Source organism: Nelusetta ayraudi, unplaced genomic scaffold, assembly GCF_046127955.1.
Source record: "Nelusetta ayraudi isolate G7.1 ecotype Tasmania unplaced genomic scaffold, CSIRO-AGI_Nayr_v1 ptg000027l, whole genome shotgun sequence".
Taxonomy (NCBI): domain Eukaryota; kingdom Metazoa; phylum Chordata; class Actinopteri; order Tetraodontiformes; family Monacanthidae; genus Nelusetta; species Nelusetta ayraudi.
Window position 1 is genome coordinate 6227501 of NW_027466077.1, and position 24628 is coordinate 6252128.

General features: G+C 46.6%; 1 protein-coding gene across 1 annotated transcript in view; it reads left to right on the plus strand.

The window, feature by feature from the left end:
- Positions 1 to 17995, plus strand: part of LOC142890983 (SNF-related serine/threonine-protein kinase-like) — an 18338-nt gene extending 343 nt beyond the window's left edge. Inside the window, exons 2-8 of the mRNA XM_076030370.1 lie at positions 4165 to 4522; positions 5251 to 5469; positions 6868 to 7114; positions 12194 to 12335; positions 13050 to 13262; positions 13560 to 13694; positions 14869 to 17995. Coding sequence (XP_075886485.1) covers positions 4400 to 4522; positions 5251 to 5469; positions 6868 to 7114; positions 12194 to 12335; positions 13050 to 13262; positions 13560 to 13694; positions 14869 to 16192 — 2403 coding nt within the window. The 5' untranslated portion in view covers positions 4165 to 4399 and the 3' untranslated portion in view covers positions 16193 to 17995. The remainder of the gene's footprint in view (positions 1 to 4164; positions 4523 to 5250; positions 5470 to 6867; positions 7115 to 12193; positions 12336 to 13049; positions 13263 to 13559; positions 13695 to 14868) is intronic.
- Positions 17996 to 24628: the final 6633 nt, after the last annotated feature.

The following is a 24628-nucleotide window of genomic DNA, read 5'->3' on the forward strand; positions in this document are numbered from 1 at the left end:
AGCCGTTGTGTTGTGATGATCGGCCGTGCTGGTGGTTTGTTGCTGTGTCAAGTTAGCCCTTTAATCCTAAATCGGACACTTTGGCGCATCCGCAGTTCTGCCCGCGTCCGTGTTGCTGTTGGCGCAGGCCGGTCTGCACCTACCTCCTACATGTTATTGTGGATGCGGCCAGCAGGCGTGTTGACAAGACCGCGGAGGGGTCCCATATGGGCAGCAGCAGCAGCAGCAGCAGCAGCAATAATAATGCTGATACCATGGAACTGCTCAGCCATGGCTTTGGCAACAGTGACTGGTTTCACTCCTTGTATTATTCTGGTGGTGATGCTCATCAAGCGAGCACTGGAAGGATTTTTGTCTTCTTGTGCATCACCGTATTGCTCCATTATTGATTCAGCGGGCACCACTCTGGCCGAGAGAGGAGCTCTGTCTCTTGCAGTGTTGACATTCTTGGAGTGATGCAGGTCTGATCTGCTATATTTATATAGTTGTTTTTTGTTTTTGTTTTTAAATGGTGATGTTGCTGTCATTATCAGCAGCGGTTCTAAACTTCAGTAATTCTGTTATTTAGGGAAAACAATATAAAATAAAATCTAAAAATATTTTTTAGAAAGTGTTCCTTTGGCTTGCCAGCAGCCTTGACCGACTGAAGCAGACGGAATGAGGCCGAGTTCAAGCCTTCGACCCGAGACTGGAGCTGCTATTACAGTAACAGCAGGTCCTTGACCCTTGACACTGTGTGTTTGCGCCACCCTCTTTGACACACACACACACACATACACACAAACACACCTTGCCTCGTAAATCAACTGATACGCCGACGGGCGCCTCTGACACTTTTACACCACTGACCTCAATGCACGCACGACAGGTACTGGTTTTTGTCACTGGGCGCCCATCGCTTGGACTTGGACGCACACACACACACACTAATAAAAATTCCTCGTTCAGGGGAAGCCGCAACTAACCACTCGACTTTCTTGTCTCTCACAGAGACTAACTTTACGTCCTCTTTCACTCCCTCCACATGTCTCTCTCTTTCTCCTGCCTCAGCAGCATCCTGCAGCAACACTCACTGCCCCTCTGTGCACGTCCAAACCATCTCAGTCTCTGGCTTTCATCTCCAAGACGTCGTTCTGTTGTTGTCCGACGGCACAGATGACGGTTGTGTGTTTGAACTGAGTCTCAACAACCAAACCTGATCTCACCTAACCTGTCTTGTGAGCCTTAATGCTGTGCCAGAGCTGGTCTTAGTGTGTGTGTTGTGTTGTGTTGTGTATGTGTGTGTGTGTGTGTGTGTGTGTGTGTGTGTGTGTGTGTGTGTGTGTGTGTGTGCGCGCGGGCTCTCGCACCTACATGTTGTCAGTGAGAGATGAAGAAGAGTCCAGCTGTGTCGAGATTAGCCCTGACAGAGCGCAGACAGAGATGTCAGAGATCCTATTCTGAGGGAAGATGACTCACTCCCCGTCTCGCAGGTGGAGCGAGGTCTTCCTTTTAGGCTTTTTTATATTTATATTTATATTTATATTTAGTGGAGGGCCTTGATGTTTGTATATTATTTTTCAGTAATGCACCGATACCAGTACTGATACCGGGGTTGAGTGCTCTACGCAATTATTGTTCATTGTGGTTAATCAGCCTGAAACCTTTGTACTTCTCCAGAAAGCTGCCTGTTTATTTAGCCCTTTCTTTGCAGCCTTCTGCTTTGTTTCTGCTTTTCTGCTAAAACTGACCATACACGTTTGTTTCACGGACACTTTGTTGGCGAGGAGATGAAATCGAAGGCCGCATGCCATCTTGTCACTCATCTGGAAGAGGCATCGGTGCCCCATTTGACATCACAAGGGGTTGCTTTCCAGAACCAGGTGTTTTAATTAAGGATGCACCGATACCAGTATCGGGTATAGGTACCCATACTGGGGTTGAGTACTCTACACATACTTGTAAAATAGCTGCCGATACCACAACACCAATACCAGTTGTATATGTACACTACCAGTCAAAAGTTTGGACACATACTTCTGATTTAATGGGTTTTCTTTCATTTTCATGACTATTTACTTTGTGGATTGTCACTCAAGGCATCAAACTACAAAGGAACACATATGGAATATGTATTAAACAAAAAAGTGTGAAATAACTCAAACCAGTTTTATATTTTCGATGATCTAGAATAGCCACCCTTCATATAAAATATATATAACATAACATGTTTAGGTATTTAATATTTTTTTCTTTTGCCACATTAATCCACATATCTTGGTCATTTGATGGCTGTAGTCTGTATGTACAGTGTAGGAAGTAGTAAAGATTAATAAGCTTTTAATAAACTTTTGACTGGTAGTGTATGTTCTGTGGTAATAACAAAAAGAATAAAAGTAATACTACCATGTCTAACCAAGACAAAAGGTGCACTGCAATCAGGATGGAACAGTTGCTTCGTTGGGAGGGCGCGCCCTCTCCTAACAGCTGTGGCAGCTGTGCCAGCATTGTCATCAAATTCCAGATAAGCGCGACACACCCTCAGGTGAGGGTTACCACTCAGGCCGTGTGTCTGGCGAGAGGGCAAATTCCTGGAAGGGCAACGAGCGCCGCGCCTCCGCCCGAAGGTTGTGTTTCGTAATCGAGGTGCTGTGAAGCAACCTGTGGCCTCATCTGGTACTCAGCGCAGGGTTGCAACTGCCATCGGCGCTTGTTTGTTCACGAGGGCTTCTGTCAACTGAAACGCTAAAAGGCAGGGAGCGCCGTATCAGATGTTATGTAACGGAACCACAGAACATGTGGTAGAAAAACTTGTAAACACTGTGAGGTGCTTCTAATGTTGAGTACTGTACCTGTACCTTTTAATGCCCACCCAAATCACCGAGATTCATTTTACACAGCCATTTGGGAAAGAGCCATTAGATAGATAGGTAGGTAGGTAGATAGATAGATAGATAGATAGATAGATAGATAGATAGATAGATAGATAGATAGATAGATAGATAGATGGATGGATGGATGGATGTACTTTATTGATCCAAAATTGGGAAACTATACTGATGCAGCACTAAAAAAACAATACAAAAAGTAGAAAGTTATTATTAGACATTATTATTATTATTATTATTATTATTATTATTATTAGACATTAGGCATAACTTTACAAAATGTTTGTTACTGAGATGCCTGCAAAAAACGCTTAACTCTCTCATCCAGTGTGGAGCAGTCATACTTAATGGCAGTTAAGTGAGTTGACAACTTTTTATCAGTTCAGCAAAAGATGTTTGTCATGCGCTGCCCGTCATTACAGCGATGCACTGCGGTAACAGCTGCCAACTCTGAAGTGCCGAGCCGCACAATGCAGACGGGCCTCACTCTCACACAAAGCGGCCGTCTCGGTTTCCTCCGGTGAAGACGTGCGTGCGAGTGCGATTCTGAGCCGGTGGGTGGAGGAGTGGGGCGAGATGAAAAGTTGCACCGACCATAAATCACAATTGCAGCAGGATGGTTGCTTGTGCGGCATCCATGCTAATCAGTTTAGCTGGGCTCACGGTTGCTTCCTCTTCTTTTTTTTCTCCTTTGGTGCTTTTTTATGTTTATGCTTTTCTTATTTCTTAAACTCAATTCATTTGGTTGGAAATGGCAAAATGGCTGAGCATTATCTCAAACCTAAAATCTAGCAATGTTGACATCATGAAGTGTTTGAAGACATCCTGATGGTTGATCGGATGGGAGCATGGCATTGGTCCCACCTCCCCTAACCCGAACCCTAAGCCTAATGGGAGGTCAGACTAATGGGCAATTTGTCGGACTAATGGGAGGTTGGACTAAATAGGAAGTTCCCGATGGGATGTGATGTCCACATTTAGGTCAGCTGGTTTTAGCCAAACTCCTTTTTCGCACTCGCTAATTTTTTTCTGAAAACCTCACCGGCAAAAATCTTCACAGTGTTGGACCTGTGCGGCTCCATTGAGTTCAGTCCGTCTGACTGACTGTGGGCCAGACCCACTTTTCTCAGCGGCTAACATTTTTGTGCAACCATTCATGATCCCGTCTGGATTATTTTTAACAGCCAGATTATCTCCAGTGATTCATTCATGTGTTTCGTTGTCAGCATGCACGTGTGAACACTGACTCCTCCTCCTCACCCGCCCCCTCTCTCTCTCTCCACCCTCCGCTCATCAGATACGACAGACAAGATGGGATTGAACTGACATATTTGCCACTGCCATGTGACAGTGGGCTTTATCTCTGAAGACCTGAGGACGCCCCAAGAGACCCGCAACTTGCCTCGCACAGCCGACCGTAAGCCCCTTCACCGTTTGAGCTCGCACCCAAGAAGGAGATGGAGTAAATTGAAACCAGCAGGCAACAGAAATCACCCCCCCCACCCCCACCCATCTACCATCCACTGGCAGCCATGGCCGGACTGAAGCGCCATCGCGATGGGAAGATCGCCGGGCTGTACGACCTGGACAAGACGCTGGGCCGGGGACACTTTGCTGTGGTCAAACTGGCCCGGCACGTCTTCACCGGAGAAAAGGTTTGACCACCTGACCGCTTTACTGTCAAATGTCAGGTCATCTTGACTTTGCGAAATGCTTCAGCGTCGTCCAATTTTCTAAGTTGGTGGTTCTCAACTGGTGGAGTCTTAGGACCCACATTTTTTCCTCTGTCATGAAATCGTGTCGCAATCCTATTCCAAAGCCCTCGAATTTATTCCACTTTCTATCATGTCCAGTAAATAAATTATTTCAATTATTTAATTGAATTATGTTATGTCCTGCAATATAAATGCCAAACATTTTCACGATAAACATATATATACATATATATATATATATGTATATATATATATATATATATATATATATATATATATGTATATATATATATATATACATATATATATATATATATATATATATGTATATATATATATATGTATATATATGTATATATATATATATATATATATGTATATATATATATATGTATATATATATATATATATATATGTGTACTGCCAGTCATATATATATATATATACTGCCAGTCAAAAGCTTGGACACACCTTTCTTTATCTTTACTACTTTCTACACTGTAAATACATACTGAAGACACCAAATATATGACCAAGATATGTGACTTAATGTGGCAAAAGAAAATAATGTTAAATACCTAAATGTGTTATGTTATATATATTTTATACTAAGGGTGGCTTTTCTAGATCATCGAAAATATAAAATGTAACTCTCCTTTTTTGTTCAGGTTGCGGTGAAGGTGATAGACAAAATGAAGCTGGACCCGGTGGCCAGAGGTCACCTCTTCCAGGAGGTGCGCTGCATGAAGATGGTGCAGCACCCCAACGTGGTGCGCCTGTACGAGGTCATCGACACGGCCACCAAGCTCTACCTCATCCTGGAGCTGGGCGACGGCGGCGACATGTACGACTGCATCATGAAGCACGACGGGGGCCTCAGCGAGGAGGTGAGCGACATCCTGGGCCAGTCGTCAGTAGAACCAATGGAAATAAATCTTATCATCCTCCGAGGTGGAACATTGTGTTTAGATTGCCAGCAGAGAAAGATACACAGGGCACCGAAATACAAATACAGCTATGCATTGGCTGCGCAGATTCAGTACTTCAGCTGGCGGGGGAACGACTCATAATGGTCCTTGAAAAAGAAACTGAAAACACGAAAGAATGAAAGTAATCACAGTTCAGGTGGAATTGGGTGTCAGAGGCTTGAAAGTAGTTAGAAGAACGTCATGAACTGTGCATTCTGAGCTTCCAAACTTTCAAGTTCATATGTTTTCTGCTTCAGGATGAGGTAAAATGTGGCTACAACCAGAATAGTGGAGAAATATATGTTAATCCTATTCTACCCCTTTTCAGATCTTTTTGTCCCAGACTCTGGTGGAGCAGCTTTTCCCCATTAATTATCCAAAGAAAATTCCAATATATTTTTAATGTATTTATATTTTTAAATGTGTATTATATATTATGCAGAGCTTCCTGCTGGTGTTGTCAGACGGTTAGGGGGTCAGAGGGTTAAGTATCATATACCCATTATGACATCACAAAAATTGCCAACTTTGCCTGATATAGCGCTTTTGAACACTGTAGTATTTAACTGCGGCCTTTACTGGCATATAGAAAATATTCCAAGTGGCATTTTAAAGGTCCAGTGTGTAATATTTGGCTTGATTTATGCTTTTTGTATAAATCAAGTTTTTTTCCCATAAAATTTAATATACTACCCATAAATACATTAATACATGTGTATAATCGCAGTACAGTAAAAGTAATTTGGTTTTCCTACCCTTAGAAGAGTTCTCAACTATAAATAAGAACATACACATAGCAAGGGTCTTACTCCTAGTTAGCTGTCATCTTGCACTGCCATATTTCTAAGGAAGCCTGGTGTGGACAATCCAGCCTGCCTGGCAGTGCGTTTCCTAAAATAAACCACTGAAGAAGGTGGAAGAGGTATCCAGGTTTGGGTGCACAGCTCATCGTAGCTCACTGGCAAGCTCAGGAGGGGGAGTAAAAGACGCTGCATGTGACCACTTGATGACTTCTTCTTCAGAATTTCCAACTATTACACGCTTAACCTTTAAGTTAGCTGAACTAAAACCTTTAAAAAAAATGTTGGTTAGTCTTTATGTGTTCTTCTTAACTAAAAGAGAATGCTAAAATAGATGAGGTGGTACTTGGCTATGTTCGGAGGATGGATGTGAGTCAACATGGTCCACATCTTGAGTTTGAGTTTCTTTTTCGGAAACCTCAGCCCGCAGACACGTCACTGTCAACAGACAACAGGCCTCCCTTCAAATCCCTCTCTCTCTCTCTCTCTCCAATCACCCCTCCACCCCCTCCAAAAGGTTGCCAAGTGCTACTTTGCCCAGATCGTCCACGCCATCTCCTACTGCCACCGGCTGCACGTGGTCCACAGGGACCTGAAGCCGGAGAACGTGGTGTTCTTCGAAAAGCAGGGCGTCGTCAAGCTCACCGACTTTGGCTTCAGCAACCGATTTCAGCCCGGCAAGACGCTCAACACCTCGTGCGGCTCGTTGGCCTACTCGGCCCCCGAGATTCTGCTGGGAGACGAGTACGACGCCCCCGCCGTGGGTGAGTGAATGGGTCTGGGTTGGCTCGCAGCGCTTCAATGGAGCTCGTTCTGATTGGCTGTGTACTGATGTGTTTGTAAGGGACATTCTACCAGAATTGTTCTATTTTGCCAAACAGATCACAAGAGTTTCAGAGGCATGATGGGAAGTGACACTATGGCGCATGTTCTATGAGCCCATTAATGCGGAACTCAAAAACTTTTTCGGCGTATGCACTGGGTGAGCAACTTCACTGAAATGAATGGGCCACCAGGCCCGCCACCTTGGAGTCTGGCACTTTGGTCCTCCCACCCTCACCCTCAAGTCTAGAACAAAACCCCACCAACCCACAAGAAGTCCACAATTTTGAAATGGCTTCCAGGTTACTCCAGCAGTGTGCTGCCCCCATTGGGGCATGCGCAGTACTGCCACTTCCTATAAGGCTTCTGATGCACGATGCTTCTGAACGCATCACAATTCTCCAACCACGTTCATCACACGCCCTGCAGAAAATCTGCAGAAAAAGTAGGTTCCTCCTTCTTCTCCCCTCACCCCTTCCTCTGCTGCGGCCTCGGATGGATGGGCCGCCGCTGCCCGCCCGCTAAGGCATCAAACCTGATAGGAAAAGAAAAGAAACAGGAGGTGTGCATGCGAAAAAACAAAAGCCAAAAGAAAACAGAGAGCAGAAGAAAGAGGGAGCGAGGAACAAGAGAGAGATGGCATGGGTCCGCCTGGAGGCCACTGCGACGGAGTGGCACGGTTTTCTGTTTTTTGTTTTTTTTTTTTCCCGTCTGGCTTCTTTTTTGCGAGTCGCTGTTGTTGTGTCTCCGCTGTTCCTCACCGTCTTTTTTTAGAAACGGGCAAATCTTTCAAAGTGGAGTCAGAATAGTTTCTGATGTAATGTGGCTTCAGCAGCTAGGGGAGAGTTTGTCCTTCTGTTTTGTCTTCAACCTGTGTGTGTGTATGTGCAGGTGAGTGCGAGTGTGTGTGTGTGTGTGTGCAGGTGAGTGCGAGTGTGTGTGTGCGCGTGAGTGCGTGTGTGTGTGTGTGTGTGTGTGTGTGTGTGTGTGTGTGTGTAAGTGTGTATATGCATGCGCGTGTGTGTATGCACAGGAGTTTGTGTGTGCTTACGTTTGCAAGTGCGTGTGTGTATGTGTGCACATGTGCGAGTGCATATGTGTGTGTGTGTGTGTGTGTGTGTGTGTGTGTGTGTGTGTGTGTGTGTGTGTGTGTGTGTCCTGCTCCAGTTTGTTCATCAGTCTTTTCCCTGCCGTGATCATTCACTCAGGCGGGAGACTTTTACCGTGCTATTGTGTTTCACCCTGGGGTGACGCAGGGTGGATGGCGGCCGCCGACATCGGGGTGCTGTGAGGTCACTCCGTCCTGGGATGTCGCCACAGCCGACACCCGGCCAGAGGCCGAGTTTTAGCCGCCTGGCGTCGAGCCCAGTTTATCTGCCGGGATCAATCCCAAACCCCCCCGGTCCTGGTTCTGTTCAGCCGGACCCTGTTTGAGATTTTTTTTCATTCGTTTGAGGAAGCTCCGGAAATAGCAGATGAGAAGAGCGAGTGAAGGGATGAGATGAGAGGAGGCTGCGCTCCAAAATAAAGAGTCGCCTGCACTGCATGCGGGGAGCGAGCAATTAAAGCGGGAGAGGAAACGCGTGATGTTGTGATTTCAAAGTGTCAAACGCTCCTGCTGGTAAAAGGTTTGTCAAGCCCGCTTTCACATGGGCTCAGGATAGCTGAGTGGAAATGATTTTTTAGAATGTTAGGCTGTTTCTTTATGCCTTGATGTCGGGGGTTAAACACTACGTCTGATGGTTTCTCACGATCTGGTCCTTCAGGCAAAGCGTTAAGAATAAAATTGAGCCACTGTGAAGAAGGAACACGAACATAAACTCAGTATTTCCTGGTGCCTTTGCTTGTATTCTTAAAAAAGGAAAAATAGACCTGAAATACTTTTTTCTTTAAAACCTGTGTCCAAAAATGCAGAAACAATAGACATTATCTGCGTTTCCATGACATTTTTTTTCAAAATAAAAGCAATATTTCTAAAATATTTGACAAAGTGCAATTGCGGGTTTGCAGGTTTCCATTGAACTGTGTGAAGTGCTGCTGTCAAGAATGGTTGTTATATTTTTTTTCTTTGATTACTTGTAAAAAATATTAAAATTAAAATTCCATCTCCTCCTCCGTCCAAACATAATGCGCCATTTTCACTTGAAGTGAACTGGTCACGTGACCCCGTACGTCAAATCCGGTGACTTGAAATTGCGAAAAGCTTTTTCCATGACACTTTTGCCATATACCTCTACATGGATACGTCTGAAAAACCACCTCATGAGAGCGTCAAAACCTTTTGGCCATATTTGAGAGGTTTTTCAAAGTTTAGGTGTTTCCATTGCTAGTTTTTTATTTAGGTAGTATTTAGGTTTTTGTGTCATTCTAGCGGTAATGGAAACGCAGCTAGTGAGATGACACAATTGAATTCTTTGCATTGTGTCAAAATTTGAAAGACGCAGGGAAAGAAAAGTTGGGAACGGCCCTAAAGACTGATCTCGCTAGGACACACCTGGACCACGTTGCTGCTCGCGTCGTGACCTTCAAGTTCGATCATTCTCTCACCGGCGCTGACTCCACACTTCACAAGTCTCGATTTGCCTCCTTATTCATTCCGGAGCTGCGATATCAAATGTCACGGCGTGGGCTTGTTACCGAGATACCGGAACGTTCATCAACTCCCGAGTAAATAAACACGTTTGGATTACGGAGAACGGCGCGTTAAAAATGACTTCTGACGCACTTTGGGAGGCAGCTAAGTGGGAGTTTGAAAACGTGCAGTTGTGCTCGTTCCTGTCGACTCGACGGAGTTAAACTCACCTAATAGCAGCACGCAAGAACGCACCCTGGACGCAATGCATAATTCACAGCGCTAAAGTGCATAATGAACGTGCACAAATGGGAGGGCTTCTTTCATGTGTGTGTGCGTGTGGGTGTAGGGGGGGATTGCATAACGATCGAGCAGAACAGGATGTGGGCTCGCTCGGCCGCCTCCTTTCTGGGTTCACAGTGTCAAGGCGGTGGTGGTGGGAGGGTCAGGGGCGTTCCCACCCCCCTCTTTCACAACCCCTCCAGCCGTTGCCGCGCGATTAACCAGAGCGACGGGACTTGCGTTGACGTTGTCGGCCATCTGTGTTTATAAATAAAGTTCTCCAGGAAGGAAGTTCGAGGCCGAGCGCTGACGCAAAGAGCGACGCGGCGAGGAAGCGGCAGGGAAGGGTCGCGGTTGCTAGGCAACGCTGGCCAGGGTGGCGGCGGCGGCGGAGGAGGCGGGCGGGTGGCTACAGTGGCGCCAGCGTTCGATCCCTCCGTCAGCAGCAGATTGTCGCCGGCTCACAGCAAGCTGGCTGCCGGCTGAAAACCACCAACATATCCTGATATGATGACGCCTTGATGGTGCATCACTTGCAGGGATGAGTCGGCCTGAAAGCCACTGTTCGCAGTGCGGTTTGCGCTTGTATGTCTTCATAGTTGTGTATATATTATTTTCATACTGGACCGTTCTTAGAAACAGCAGCAGAGTTGTCCATTGACTTTTGACTTTGAGTCGACCTCAAGCCACTGGACTGCCCTTTTGTGCTGAATGAACTTTAAAACACATCAAATTTCAGGGAATCCTTCCTGCTTATAAGCATCACCCTCGAGAACTCTTCCCTGCTGTGTGACAGATAATATTCTGGACTTGATCTGCACTGAAAGTTAAATATTGCTCTGATGGTTTATAAAACCTTGCTTACTCCTGCCTCTGCACAAGACAACTGTCTTTAGCACATCATTCTGTTGTATATAGATTGACTTGAAGGCTTCTTGGAATTACCGTAATGACTGGATAGTTTACTTTTGTATTGTTTTTAGTGTTGCAACAGTGTAGTGTCGCAATTTGGCATCAATCAAGTACATCTGTTCTATTCTATTCTGTGCAGTGTGTATGAGCACATAGCAGTATTTTTACTCGCCAAGATTCCCATCAGTTATCTAGATTGTTTTACTCATCATTTGGTTAAAAAGATGACAATTGGAATGTGGCCTGAAAGAGAGTGAGTAAGCTTTGCAGACAGAGATTAATAGAAGAGGAAAAGTCAGTAACTAATATAGGTTTTTAAATGAACACTGATATTTATAGAACAGCATAGGTGTTTTTTTTTTTTAATTATCTTTTAAAATAACTATATATTGCAGTATTGTAGACACATAAAAGCACAACAAAAGCACTCAGTAATAACGCCAACATTATTGCATCATGGCCATTAATTCCTGCACATTGATGGAGTTAATTAATCGGTATACTTGGTCTAAAAAGTGTGAGCAGCCAGGAAATGAGGATTCTCTATTTTAAAACGAGTCATTTGTGAATACGCCACTCATGGCTTGTGGTGCGCCACACCTGAAACTCCCAGATCTTGCTGATGTTGTCATAAAAAAGGTCGACGTTGGCATGCAAACGAAGCAGGCCTTGGTGTGGACGCGCGGCTGTTGGAATGTGTGTCAGTAGACTGGCCCACTGACCAGCGCGGCAACGAGCGAGCGAGCGCCTGCAGCAGTAAGGATGCTCTTTTTAAAGTGCATAATTGGACCAAGGCAACTGTTCCATGAAATTAGCATTTGTGTGAAGCTTTGAGGGGATGAACACGTTAACCCACTTTCCCGGGCCTGTGTGTGTGTGTGTGTGGGTTGGGTAGGGATGGGTGGGGGTGTGCTTGCGCGCACGTGTGTGTGTGTGCGTGCCAGACGCCGGCGGCAGACAGCAAGGCAAAGCCTCATCCCCTGGTCGGACAGATGTGTCCCGACCCAGTGCGTATTTACTGACTGTGATCGAATGCGATTCGTGCTCCAGTTGAACCGCAGGGGAGACGGCGCTTGTGTGCTTTTCTCTTCTCTTTCACATAAAATGTGGGTCACGAAGCAGAAAGGACACTTTCGCCCTAAACTTCCGCCGCCCTTTCCTTCTCCTTGCGTCTTACCTTTCACGTTCAGTGTTTTTTTTACGAATGCAGCGACTTCAGTGCCTTGTTTGTGTGTGTGTGTCCCTGTCCCTGCAGACATCTGGAGCTTGGGCGTCATCCTCTTCATGCTGGTGTGCGGTCAGCCGCCTTTCCAGGAGGCCAACGACAGCGAGACGCTCACCATGATCATGGACTGCAAATACACAGTGCCGCCGCACATCTCCCGCGCATGCCGAGAGTGAGTACGGAGGGCGAGCGGCCCCGCGGGCGCTGCATATTTCATGTCCGCAGACACGCGGAAGAGGAGAAAAACGAGAGCGACGAGAGTGCGTCCGGCCGGCCCTCTCTTGTCAGAGGCCCTCACTTTCTTTTTCTGTTGCCTCGGCGCTCAGCAGCCTCAGAGACGCAGCGGTGCGTTAAGTGTATCTAATGCACCATTTCAAATGGGCCCTCTATTTTTAACACAGCGAGGGTCTTAGCGGCGCCGCAGGGCCCGAGGGGTTGGGGAGGCAGAGGAGCCGGACCGGGCTCAAACATCCGGTTTCAAAACTGGTCCATCCGCTGTGCACGTGCAAGAGCATCTTCAAATTCCTTGCACATCTGCGCCCAGTTCGTCTGCAACCACAAAGTGACATGTTGAATTCGTGGGTCTGGAAATCTCGTGCAAAAATATCATTGAATCAATATCTTTATCTACATCTATATCTGTCTATCTGTCCATCTATATACATGCAGAGATAGATAGATAGATAGATAGATAGATAGATAGATAGGCAATGCGGTCGGTTCATAAAATATGTAGTGTAATATTTTTAAAAAAAGAGAGAAAGACAAATGAAGGCTAAAATAAAATCCAATGATGTTAAAAAAAACAAAAAAAAACAAAAACAATGGTCAGATTGTTTTCCTCTCTGACGGCGCTCCTGTTGCTTTGGTGTCTACCCCCCTCCAGGCTCATCGCCCACATGCTGCAGCGGGACCCCAAGAAGCGGGCGACGCTGGACGAGATCGAGCGGCACGAGTGGCTGCAGGGCGTGGACCCGTCGCCGGCCACCAAGCTGTCCACCCCGCTGGTGTCCCATCGCAGCCTGTCGGAGGAGGAGCACAGCTCCATCATCCAGCGCATGGTGCTGGGTGCCATCGCCGACCGTGACGCCATCACCGAGTACGTCGCAGACCGCCTTCCTCCCTGGCCCAAAACGAGGTTTTGTTTGGAAATTTGGGTGAAGCCTCAAGTAACATCAACAGTTTTAATTCAATGAAAGGAAAGCACCTGGCAGTCACAATTAAAACCTCCTTCCTCATCGTTGCTCTTTTTTGACACATGGCCAAAGTGATGGCACTTGCACGTGTGACTTGTGTGTGTGTGTGTGTGTGTGTGTGTGTGTGTGTGTGTGTGTGTGTGTGTGTGTGTACACGTGCACGTCGGTCGCTTGCTCATGTCTGCCTTCTCCCCCCCCAGGGCGCTGGAGTCCAACCAGTACAACCACATTACAGCCACCTACTTCCTGCTGGCTGAACGAATGCTGAGAGACAAGCAGGAGAAGGAGCAACACAGCCAGACCCGATCGCCCAGCCCCAGCAAGGCCCAGTTCAGGTACACACACACACACACACACACACACACACACACACACACACACAAACACACGCATATGCGCGCACACGCTCGAGCACAGGGAAAGACAGACTTGACAGAGTGCTGCCTCTGCACTGCTGCACATTGTCAGTTCGCAGAAGACGCATGTGACAGCTGACGAGCAGGGAGGGCATTTTTTTTTTCTCCTTCAGCAGAAGACGAAGAACAGACGGAGAGGAGAAAATAGAATTTGGATCTGCAGCTCTGGTGTTTCGCGTTTAGAAAAAAAAAAAATTAACGTCACTGTGACGCGGCAAAAAAATAGCTGTGTTCTTTTGGCTGTGAAAGTCTGTCTTCAATTTGCTTTAGAATATTTGCTAAATGAGCTAATACTTTTGAATAAGAAAAATGTGTGTGTGTGTGTGTGTGTGTGTGTGTGTGTGTGTGTGTGTGTGTGTGTGTGTGTGTGTGTGTGTGTTTAAGGAAGTATTTATGAGGAATTATTAGGAATTATGTCCGAAATGCATTGTATGCATTTATTTATTGATTTATTTGTTTATTTATTTAATTATTTTAGTTTTTGAATGTCTGTGTTTATGCAGGGGGTGCATTCAGACTACAAAAGTGTGCAAAATTTTCCTGGCTCAAAACTGTGTAAAAATAGAAAACAGAACAATGGACACTTGAAAGCGTCAGTGGACAGCAAATAGGTGATGCAGTGGAAGTGACGTAACTATGTTATCTTGAATCTTTAGTATTTCATAGTCTTTCACAGCCTGAAACGCAGGCAGGAAATCTGTATTTCATTATGGCTGCATGTGTGTGTGGTTCACATGTACAGAGGAGAATTAAAACCACAAGAGTAGAAAAAAAAGTATTAAGAAGGAATATTTTTTTCAAGTTTCCATTTCAAGAATAAAGTTGAAATTTCGTGATTAAAGTCGAAAGGCTCTGCACACAAGCCTAGTGGAGCACTTCCGTTTTCGCCAGTTTCCTGTTTACTTCGACTCGAAATACAAACCAAAAAAATATCTCCTTCCTGTAATTTTTTTTCTTCTTGTGGCCCGAATCCTCTTTTGTACACATGTGACACACCTTTACCTTTCCCTTTTTATTTTTTTATTTTCTTATTATCATTGTTATTATTTCATCATTTTAATGTCCCATTCTGCATGTGTTATTTGCTCTGCAGGCAGTCTTGGCCCACTAGAGTGGATGTTCACCAGGACGTCAGCAACGGCCTGGGAGGTCCGGCCATCTCCCACCCCGGGGGGCCGCAGTCGCCTGCCCGCAGCGCCGAGAGCCTCCACAAAGGCCCCAGACCCAAAACGGCCCTGCTGGACCTAAGCCAGCGGCAGGAGGGCTGCACAAAGACATCCAGCCTGCAGCAGCAGCAGCAGCAGCAGCAGCCAGTCCGGCAGAACCAAGAGAGGGGCCTCCGCTCCCTGACCAAGCCCCATCCCAACCCACTAAGGCTGGGCTCGCTGACCTCCGCTGGCCCCTGCAAACCCCGTAGCCCCAGTCTTTTCAGCGTTGAGGAGGATGAGGAGGGAGAGGGCGGTGAAGACAAATGTTTGCCACCGTCAGCTCTGCCCACCCCGGTGGTCCTCCGCTGCAAGACCTCCTCATCCTCGCCGTCCGCGTCCTCGTCCGCCGGGAGTCGGCTGACGTCCCGTATGAGCGCCCCAGTTCTGAACCAGATCCACGAGGAGGAGAAAGAGGATGATGAGGAGGAGGAGGAGGAGGAAGAGCTACGTGGACCCAAACCCAGCCTCAGCCTCAATCTCGACTCCAGAGTCCCTTCAGCATCTACGCCGAGCTCCAGCGCCACCGCCGCCACTCCTGGCTCAGAGACCAGCGACGAGGAGACGGAGAGCCAGCGCCGGCTGGTTGCGGCGACAGCAGCCGGGCGGCACGGCGGCGAGGAGGAAGGGAGGAAGGAGGAGAGGAAGAGGAGGAGGGTGTCATCCAGCTGCGCCAGCCCGGGGTTGGGCCAGGGGCAGGGTCAAGGCCAGGGCAGGGGCACCACCAAGGCCACCAGCGGCCTGGTAGAGAGCCTGAAGCTGATGAGCCTGTGCCTGAGCTCCCAGTTCCACAACCTGACCACCGGGGGCAGCGGTGGCGGTGGAAGCGCGGGAAGTGGAGTGGGAGGAACGGTGTTGGCCGGGGAAAACCAGGAGCGGCCCGTGTGGAGGATGTGCATGGGCGGCTCCACGGGGAGCCTGGACAAGGTGTCCCTCCTGGGCGGCGGTGGGGGGCCCTCGCCCAGGGGGAACCCGTACCGGCAGCGGCCCCCGGCGGGAGACGCCCTGGCCGACCCCCTGCTGGAGGGGCCCTGCAGGGGCACGCTGAGGCTCGGGGAGTTGGACCTGGCCAGGGAGAACCAGCGCAACATGAAGAACCGCGTCCTGCAGATGCCGCTGAGCGACAAGACTCTGTCGGTCAACATCCACCGGAGCCCCAAGGAGGGTCTGCTGTGCACGCCCACCCCGCACAGCTGCTGCCAGGTCATCTAGAGGTCGGCGGTGGCGGGAAGGTTGTCGTCTCCTCCAGCCAACGCCGGTTCATCGACGTACTGTATTTGCATCAAAATGTTGTTGTTTTTTGTTTGTTTTGGTCGGGTGTTTTTTTTTGCACTTGCAGTTGATAGTTGGGGATAAAGTCCAGATGGCGACGTTGCACTTTCAAAGACGTGACAAACCTTCCTGGAGGAGGAGATGCCAAGTATGTCAAGCACTTTCTGTCTGCGGACGAGATTTGGACACCAGGGGGACGTTTAGAGACGAAGATACGGATTGCGCTCACATGCTCTACTTTTGCACAGGTCTAATGTATATAAAGTACCGACACGTGTCGTGCACACTGCGCTACAAATAATATATGGTGATATAAGGGAAAACTGACCAGCTGGTGAGTTTTAGCAGTCATGTTGGGTCTTTTGTTGCTCCTTGCTGTTTTTTTTTTTTTTTTTTTTTTAAATATCTATATTTTTAAACTTTTTTGTGGATAAAATGATTTTATCTTCTTTTCTAGTTGTTTTCTTCTCCCTTTTTTTAAGTAACCTGACTGAACGAGTCATTCTATGACTGTGTTTTCATTTCAGAGGAGAGGACAAATAACAGGGTCGAACAGAGAAGCAGCACTTTTTTGCAAGACGGCGGCACGCGGCGTTTTGTAGTCTATCACTGGTTTATTTTTCTATATATCAGACGTGCTCCACAGTGCGGGATGTGGGGGGCAGGGGAGGATAAAAGTTGCGCGCATACACACACACACACATACATCAAGCCTCTGCACAGACACGCGGCAGAGTGTGTGTATATATGTGAATAGCCTAGCAGTGCTCTGTACCTGTAGTATTGACAGTAAAGTTGTATTACAGTAGAAAACGTGAGTAGTAGATCCTCTCGCGCACCATTATTTCTCAACTCCCGTTGGGATCTGCACAGTTTTGGTCCAACCGCGAAAAAAACAAAAAACTGCAACGCGTTTGACGGCTGCGGAGAAACATTAAAGGTCCCATATTCAGCTCATTTTATCAGAACAGTGGAGCAGCCACACGCAGTTAATAATCTGTAGGAAAAAAACAAAACAGGCTGTACAGATCCCACAAAACAACCCAACATATTTAGCCCTCTGTTTGCAGCCTCACGCAAAAAAAACCCATTCAGCTTAGCTTCCTGCAATGTGACATCGCAAAGGGCTGATTTCCAGAACTGTTTTCATTGCGCTGCCTGAAAAAAGCGGAGAAGATCGGAAAAAAAGCACAGCTTCCAGAAACTCTGCCTAATATGGGACCTTTAAAATGAGAGTCTAAAGCCTGTGACGGCAGCTCTTCAGAATCTAAAGTCGACAAACCGGCGGGTCGGGGTTACAGGCACCACGCGCCCTCCCACAGCTTTCCAGATCACGGTAGCCACTGTTGTAGCGTACTCCAAGGCAAAAACAGCAACATAGGGGATTTAATAGACGGCAACAACACACCGACCCGCCCCTCGTCCAGTGTTGCTGTGTGTAGCTGGAAGTGTAACCCACCCACTCGGTAGAATATATCATATAACTTGACGGTGCATGTGTTTTTGCTGTAGCAACCTTATTCTTACCCCCTCAAACTGCGGTCGGTCCACCTGCTTTGTCAAACCCCGAGCGTGCGTCATGACTCCAACGGTCACCTAACTTGTAGCCTCACAGCAATAACAGCGAGTGCAAAGTGTTCAACGCAAAATGGATGTGCCATGAAGTCTGTCTTGAGCATATTGTACTGTATGTATATGATAGAGCTCTATTACAATTAAAAAAAAGAAAACAGGTGAACTATCTCTCAAGTCTTTTTTTTATTATCTCTAAATGAAAATGTATGTATCCTTCTAGCACATTAAAGCAGGCATAGGCAAACTATGGCCCCGGGGCCATATGCAGCCTGTTAAGCTTTTTAATGTGGACCATCCAACCTGAAGAAATTATATTAATTTGAAGTAAGTCATGAAATAGCTGTATTTCGTCCATTTTTTTCAGTGTTTGAAGAATAATTTCGATCAAGAGCTAAATACCGTGGGGCTTCAAAGACACATTTTTTTTGTAACGCTTTTGTTCAATTTCAATTGACATTAAAGCACATGTTTTCTACATATCACATGATATATGTTTTTCTCCTATGAGGTTGGTCACCAAAACACTCCATCCATCTGCTCCTGCTCCGGCCCCCTCTCTCAAATTTTAGAACTCATTGTGGTCCACCAGTCGAAAAGTTTGCCCAGCCCTGTGTTCAAGCATCGTATGTCCATTTACCACGCATGGATATTGTCAGAAAATGAATTTTTTCCCAAAATTTAAAAATGACAAAACTATATAAAGAATTGGTTAAATACAAACAGCTGCTGAAAGTGCTTTTCATTAGATTACAAGATGTGACGACAGCATATCCAAAAAAACAGATGATGCAATTTCATTCCATGTTAGCTGCAAACTAAAACTTTTACTTTCTTTTTTTCCTAAAAACTGACATACTATGTTGAGTAACATTTCAGGGATTTCGAGGGCATAAGAGCAAAGGTCTGGTCCAGTTTCACTTGTTAACTCATATTACCACCCTGTTTAGAGCAAGCGGTTTTCAAGCTTTTTTTGCTGTCTGTCATCTGTAAATCTGTAGAGTGGGGGATTACGACGGAGACGGGACAGAACGAGACGAGCCAGTGGGGGAAAACCTTTTGTGTTTGTTTTCCTGAATGATCTGGCAGCCCAACGGTAATCCCCTTCCACAGCTGGGCTACTGTTCCACATCAGCCAGCTGGGAGGAAATCGCATCAGACTTGGATGAGCTGCAGGGTCGACGTATAAACCCGTGTGACCCGGGTGCAGGCTCGCAGACTGTCCCCTGGGTGCACACGCACTGACGCACTGACATTGTCAAACGCACAAAGTGAGGGAGCATGAGGCCTTAGGAGTTGGAACGCAGAAACGAGCACCATTTTTGTAGTTTCTTGGCGTGACCCGGCTGGGGATCGGAATCCACGACCTCCCAGCTGCAGGGCAGAGAATCAGAGTCAGAATCTTTTTTTTTCTAAAAGCTAAAAAAAAAAAAAAGGTCATATTATTGTCACTAATGGTCACTAAGGTGTGGTCTTCAGTATCACCCTGTCTAATATTCAATGTTTATGAAATATTATTTTTTTGCCATGCGGAGCCTGTGTGTGTGTGTATGTGCTGTTATGTAGACTGTCATGGCTTGCATCCAGGAAAATATTGTAAGGTTATCATAGGCCTCTTGCATTTTAAGGAAATTTCAATTGATATTGAGATCAGGAGGACTGAATATTGACGGGTATTTCACACACTGTGGATAATGTTTGTTTTTCTCCCAGTGAATGGAGCGCATGTGTGACACAGTGAGTGTGCTCGACTCTCATCCGCGCAAAATCCTCGAACGACCATCTGGCTGCACCTGATGATCTACATTCACAGTTTCCTTTTGCATGTGCAAAACATGTTGGATGTGTCGCGGTGCCCGAACGGGTCTGATATGCTTCACTTGTGGAGTCAGTCGATGCTCTCTCATACTGGCGGGGAAACTTATCGAGAAATTAGATTTAGCTTAACTTAAAAGTAGATCAAATTTTGTCAAGAGAGGGGCACAAATAGCATTTATTATTCTCAATTTCCAACTAGGGGTTCGAGACGTGAAAACGAGCACTAGCTGAACACATCAGCTGCACACTTTGTATTGACACACTGCTAAACTGTATCATCCCCATTCAAATAGCACTGTCTTCTATTCAGCTCTTTTTTAAAGGGCCGTTTCAAGCGCTGCCCGCTCCGCTTCGGTCATCAAGAGTCACAATGAGTGATGATCATCAACTCATTGCAGATTATCAACTCTGAAAGCAGGGCAAAATTTTTAATCCCTGCCAGCTTCGAGGAGCGTCACGTCCCCGTCCCGTCACGTGAGGTGTGAGATGAGCCGAGTGTGAGTGGAGTGAAAAGCTTCCGGTGGAAAACATGCACGCATACGTCACGCCCTGGAGCTCAAACAATGGGTCGCATTGAAATGAATTCCACGAGACGGCCAAACAATTTGTACGTGATCCAAAAAAAGACAAAAGTGTTTTTGTGTTTGGTTCATACTGTGGCTGTGCAGGCGGTTGGCTGCTTCAGCGTGGCGATTTAGCTGCGTGCTTGTGTTGGCCTATCTCTTCCAATGTGAGTTGAAGAGCTGCCAGAAAGAGACAGACAGATAAAAAAGTGTGTGTGAGAGAGAGAGAGAGTGAGAGAGTGAATAATGACTAATTTGGCTGCCGTTGCACTCTGAGTAAAGGCAGGAAAATCAGTGCAGCGGTGGTGCAGAGGTAACCGAAGAGTGAGCAGCTGAGAGGCATCTAGTAGCTCTAGGTCTATGTTTGTGTGTGACGAGTTGATGGCGAACAACTGATCTTGATTAGTGAGGCAGTGCAGGTGTGGACTGGACCAATGCACACGGTTGAGCTAGCTGATAGATGTATTTTGGTACATGTGACAAATAAAGGCTCATTCCAACTCCAGATAGCTAGCTAGCTAGCTAGCTAGATGTCTTCTTGTATTTTAACGAAACCCTGAATTCTTCTCTGACGCAATGACTTCTGTATTCGGGGTGACTGTGTCCTCCCTCGGGTCCCCACATGGTGGCGCTACTGCTTCCAAACTAAATGTGAGACGTTCAGCGGAAAAACAAGAGCCTCCTGCAAAACTTGCCGGTTTGAAGGGGCGCCGATTTTATGTAAAAACATTCTTATCGCTTGTTGCGAAGCTCAACTAAACATCCGCAGAGACTGCTCGGCTTGAATTTCTGGTAAGAGAACTTTTTTTTGTCGACTAATTATTTTTGTTTGAATCCGTGTAGAAAGTGATACCTTAGAAAATGCTGTCGCATTTATCGGGGCACTTCATTGACTTTTAGGTGACAAAGTCGCTTCAGCAATCAGGGTGACTGTTGCTGCTGCGAAGATATGTTATGTGGGGGCCGTTACCCTGGATACAGACGGTTTGCGTCTGCCATAATTACTCATTAGCAGCTTTTGGCTCTTGCGGAATGAGTGCATGCCTGACAAAACTCCTGGTAGGGAGGTACATGACTTGGAGACAGCGGGAATTGGGGAGAAAAAAAAAACACAAGTGATTTTGATACATTTCTTATTCCCCTGTGTCTTTTGATGGCTTACTTTCCTTTCCTCCTCACCTCTACTTCCCCTTTTGTTCCCCCTATTTTTCTTTCTTACCTCTACTTCCCCTTTCCTTTCCCTCTCACCTACCACCTACTTCCATTTTCCTTTCCTTTCCTTCTCACCTCTACTTCCCATTTCCTTGCCTTTCTTCTCCATTTTCTCCCTCTCCTCTCCCCTCCTACAATCTACATCCACAATTTGTGTGGATAAAATATAGACCCCCCCCCCCCCTCCCCCATTTTCAGAGCTGCTTCACTTGTCAGCAAAATTTCTGAGCACAAGCGTGGCAATTTTGCTGGGTGACAGTCAGTGGCTCAGGGAGAAGATTCGCTCGTGTCAAATAGTTTTAGTGACGAGAGAGAAATTGCCCTCTCGGGAGGATTTTTACGAATCGGCGTCTCTTCAGTTTCAGTCAGAGCAGCGATGCAAAAAGGCCTCTGAGGCCTCTTCCCCGCTGGAAGAAAAGAAGTCGTCTCGTCAACATCTTTTCTCGTGCTGCTTCTGCCGAGGGCGAACCAACCAACCAGCCAGCTGGCAAGCGGCATCTGGGGGCCCCCCTCTCGTTCGCTCGCTCGTCTTTTTCAGATGTGCTCAGTCAGAATTGACACGGTTGTGATCGTCAGACTGGAGCGCCCGCGGTGAGACGAGAGAGCTTTGAGGTGCCAGGAAGAGCTCTTGCAGCATAAAAAGACTGTCAGGTTTATTTTTGGAACTCTGGGAAAATGGCAGCATTTATCTCATCTCTGAAGATGAAATGTCTCCTGTTCATACACGCGTTCGTTGACGGCGCTTCCGTTTTCCGCATGTTACCTGTGTAGTCTAACATTGTGTAACATACTCCTACTTCTCCGACTTCTCCTTTTCATGGGATCAATGTCAGCTCAGCTGCCACCTGTGGAGGGGGAAAACAACCCAAATATCTGGGCTGCAAATATCAGCATTCACTGGAGGGCAAGACTGCAATAGTTCTGTTTGGACAGGAGGAGAGGCTGATGGGTTGGATGGGTACCACATTAAAACTGAGAGCCCAGATGAGGCCTCATGCACTGTCTGACCTGAAACAGTGAGGTGACAGGGAGTCGTGGCTGTGAACAGTTTAGATCTGTGTTTCTCAACTGGTGGGTCACGACCCAAATGTGGGTCGCAGAGCTGTTTTGATTGTGAGCTAGCATTTTTATTTTTGTGGAATAAATTGGGTTAAAACTTCATGATAAGGAAAAAAACATGGCTCCTGAGACTCCACCAGTCGAGAACCACTGGCGTAGAGATCACTGAACCACTGGTTAACATCCTCGGAATAAGACAAGTCTTCATGATCTCATTGCATCCAAACTTAGCATGGGGGCGTCTGTCAGTTCTCACTGTCCCCTCACCTTCCCCCGAACCCCTGTGACTGAACGGGGAAGGAGAAACTGTGTGTGTGTTTGCTCGCTTGTGTGCACATGTAGCGGCTGCAAAAATGTTCCTTGACAAGCAGCCAGCCCCGTCTCCGCAAAACAAACAACCCATAATTACCCCCGCTCCAACCTCAGCATCACCTCCTGCGACAGGCTCAGTCGCCGTGGCTACCCTGTTGCCAGGAGACACATCGGGACGGAGGCTGGGCGAGCACTTCAGAGGGACAGTTGGACTGATGAAGTCCAGGGTGCAACTGGAGGTTTTCTGCTTTGTTGGTCGACGCAGTTGAAACTCCTTTTCCTCTTCCCCAAAAGATCTTGCATCTGTTTTCAAGTGCAACTGGAGTTTCATTGGGTTTTGATATGATTGTGATTGAAAAATAAACAGAGTCTTAACAATCCACACAATTTATGTTTCACGTTATATGTTCCATATGTTATGCCCTATCAGATCTTTGTTGTTCATTGAAGTTAATTAGCCTAAAATCTTTCTACTTTTCCAGAAAGCTACATATTTATTTAGCCCCTTGTTTGCAGCCTTCTGCTTTGTCCCTGCTGAAACTGACTGTGCACGTTTGTTTCACGGAAACTTTTTTGGCAAGGAGATCAAAACGAAGCCTCCGTGTCATCTTGTCACTAACCTTAAAGTGTCTTCAGTGCCCTATTTGACATCACAAGGGGTTCCTTTCCAGAGCAGTGTGATTTAATTAGGGATGCACCCATACTGATATCGGGTATAGGTACTGATACCAGGGTTGAGTACTCTACTTGTACTCGTAAAATACGTGCCGATACCACGACACCAATACCAGTTGTATATGTGACATTTTTGTTCAATTTGTGTGTGTACTGCAGTGAAATTTGTGACAGTCACCCTGGTTTTCAAGGAAAAAAAAACCTAAGGAATTCTGTTCTTAGCGTCATTTAGTACTCGGTATCGGTGAGTACCAAAATGCAAGAACTTGTTATGTAAAAAAGTGGTATTGTGCCTCCCTAGTTTTAATACATATACTTAAAAGTAAAGACGAAAATGATGGACTTTCTCCTTTGAGTTGAGTGTACTGACAGGTCTTGCTATCAGAAAATGTTGGTAAAAATCAATTTTGCAGTGGCCGCAACACGCAGGCTGTAACTCTGACTGGAGCTCTCAGTGCTTTTGAGAACGGCTGGACACGACGTATTGCTGCATTTCACAGCTCAGCACTTAAATTCCATCCATGCACCTTCCATCCATCCTATTGTGTGCAAGTGCTTGTCCTGCACTCAGGGCCAAAGAGGGCGGTGGTGAATCCGCTGCCCTGCATTAGGGCGAAGGAAGTGCACGCCCTGGGCAAAGCTGATGGTTTACTGCATTTTAAAGACAAACGAATAAACACACTCACGTAGAGACGTTCAAGAGAGAGCTGTTTCTGCTCACTCACCTGCAGAGAAGCAGGAAATGGAAACGTTTAGCACAATAACAACGTGTCAGGCGTCGCTTGTTGCTAATTTCGACGCTCCGCTGCCTCGCAGCTTGGCTCGAGTGTTGCTTCTCGCATTGTGACAGCAGACGCGTTCTATCACAGTGCAGCACAGTGGGTTTGGTCGGCACTAATGCATTTTCCACCGAGGTACTTAACGACTGTCGGTGACCCGCTGCCAGTGTTTTGTACCTTGATGTGTTTTGAAGATCGCCGTTGGAGGCTGAAATGCATCGCGGGTATTGCGAGTGCCAGATGGGGCTGCGCTGATCAAGGTTTCACGATAAGAATGAATGTTTGACTTGCGGTTTTCACTTTGGGTGAGAAGCAGTCATTGCCCTCGTGAATGCTGCGTTTCATTATGTTTCAAAATCCTTCATTGACTTGTGCAATTTAAAACC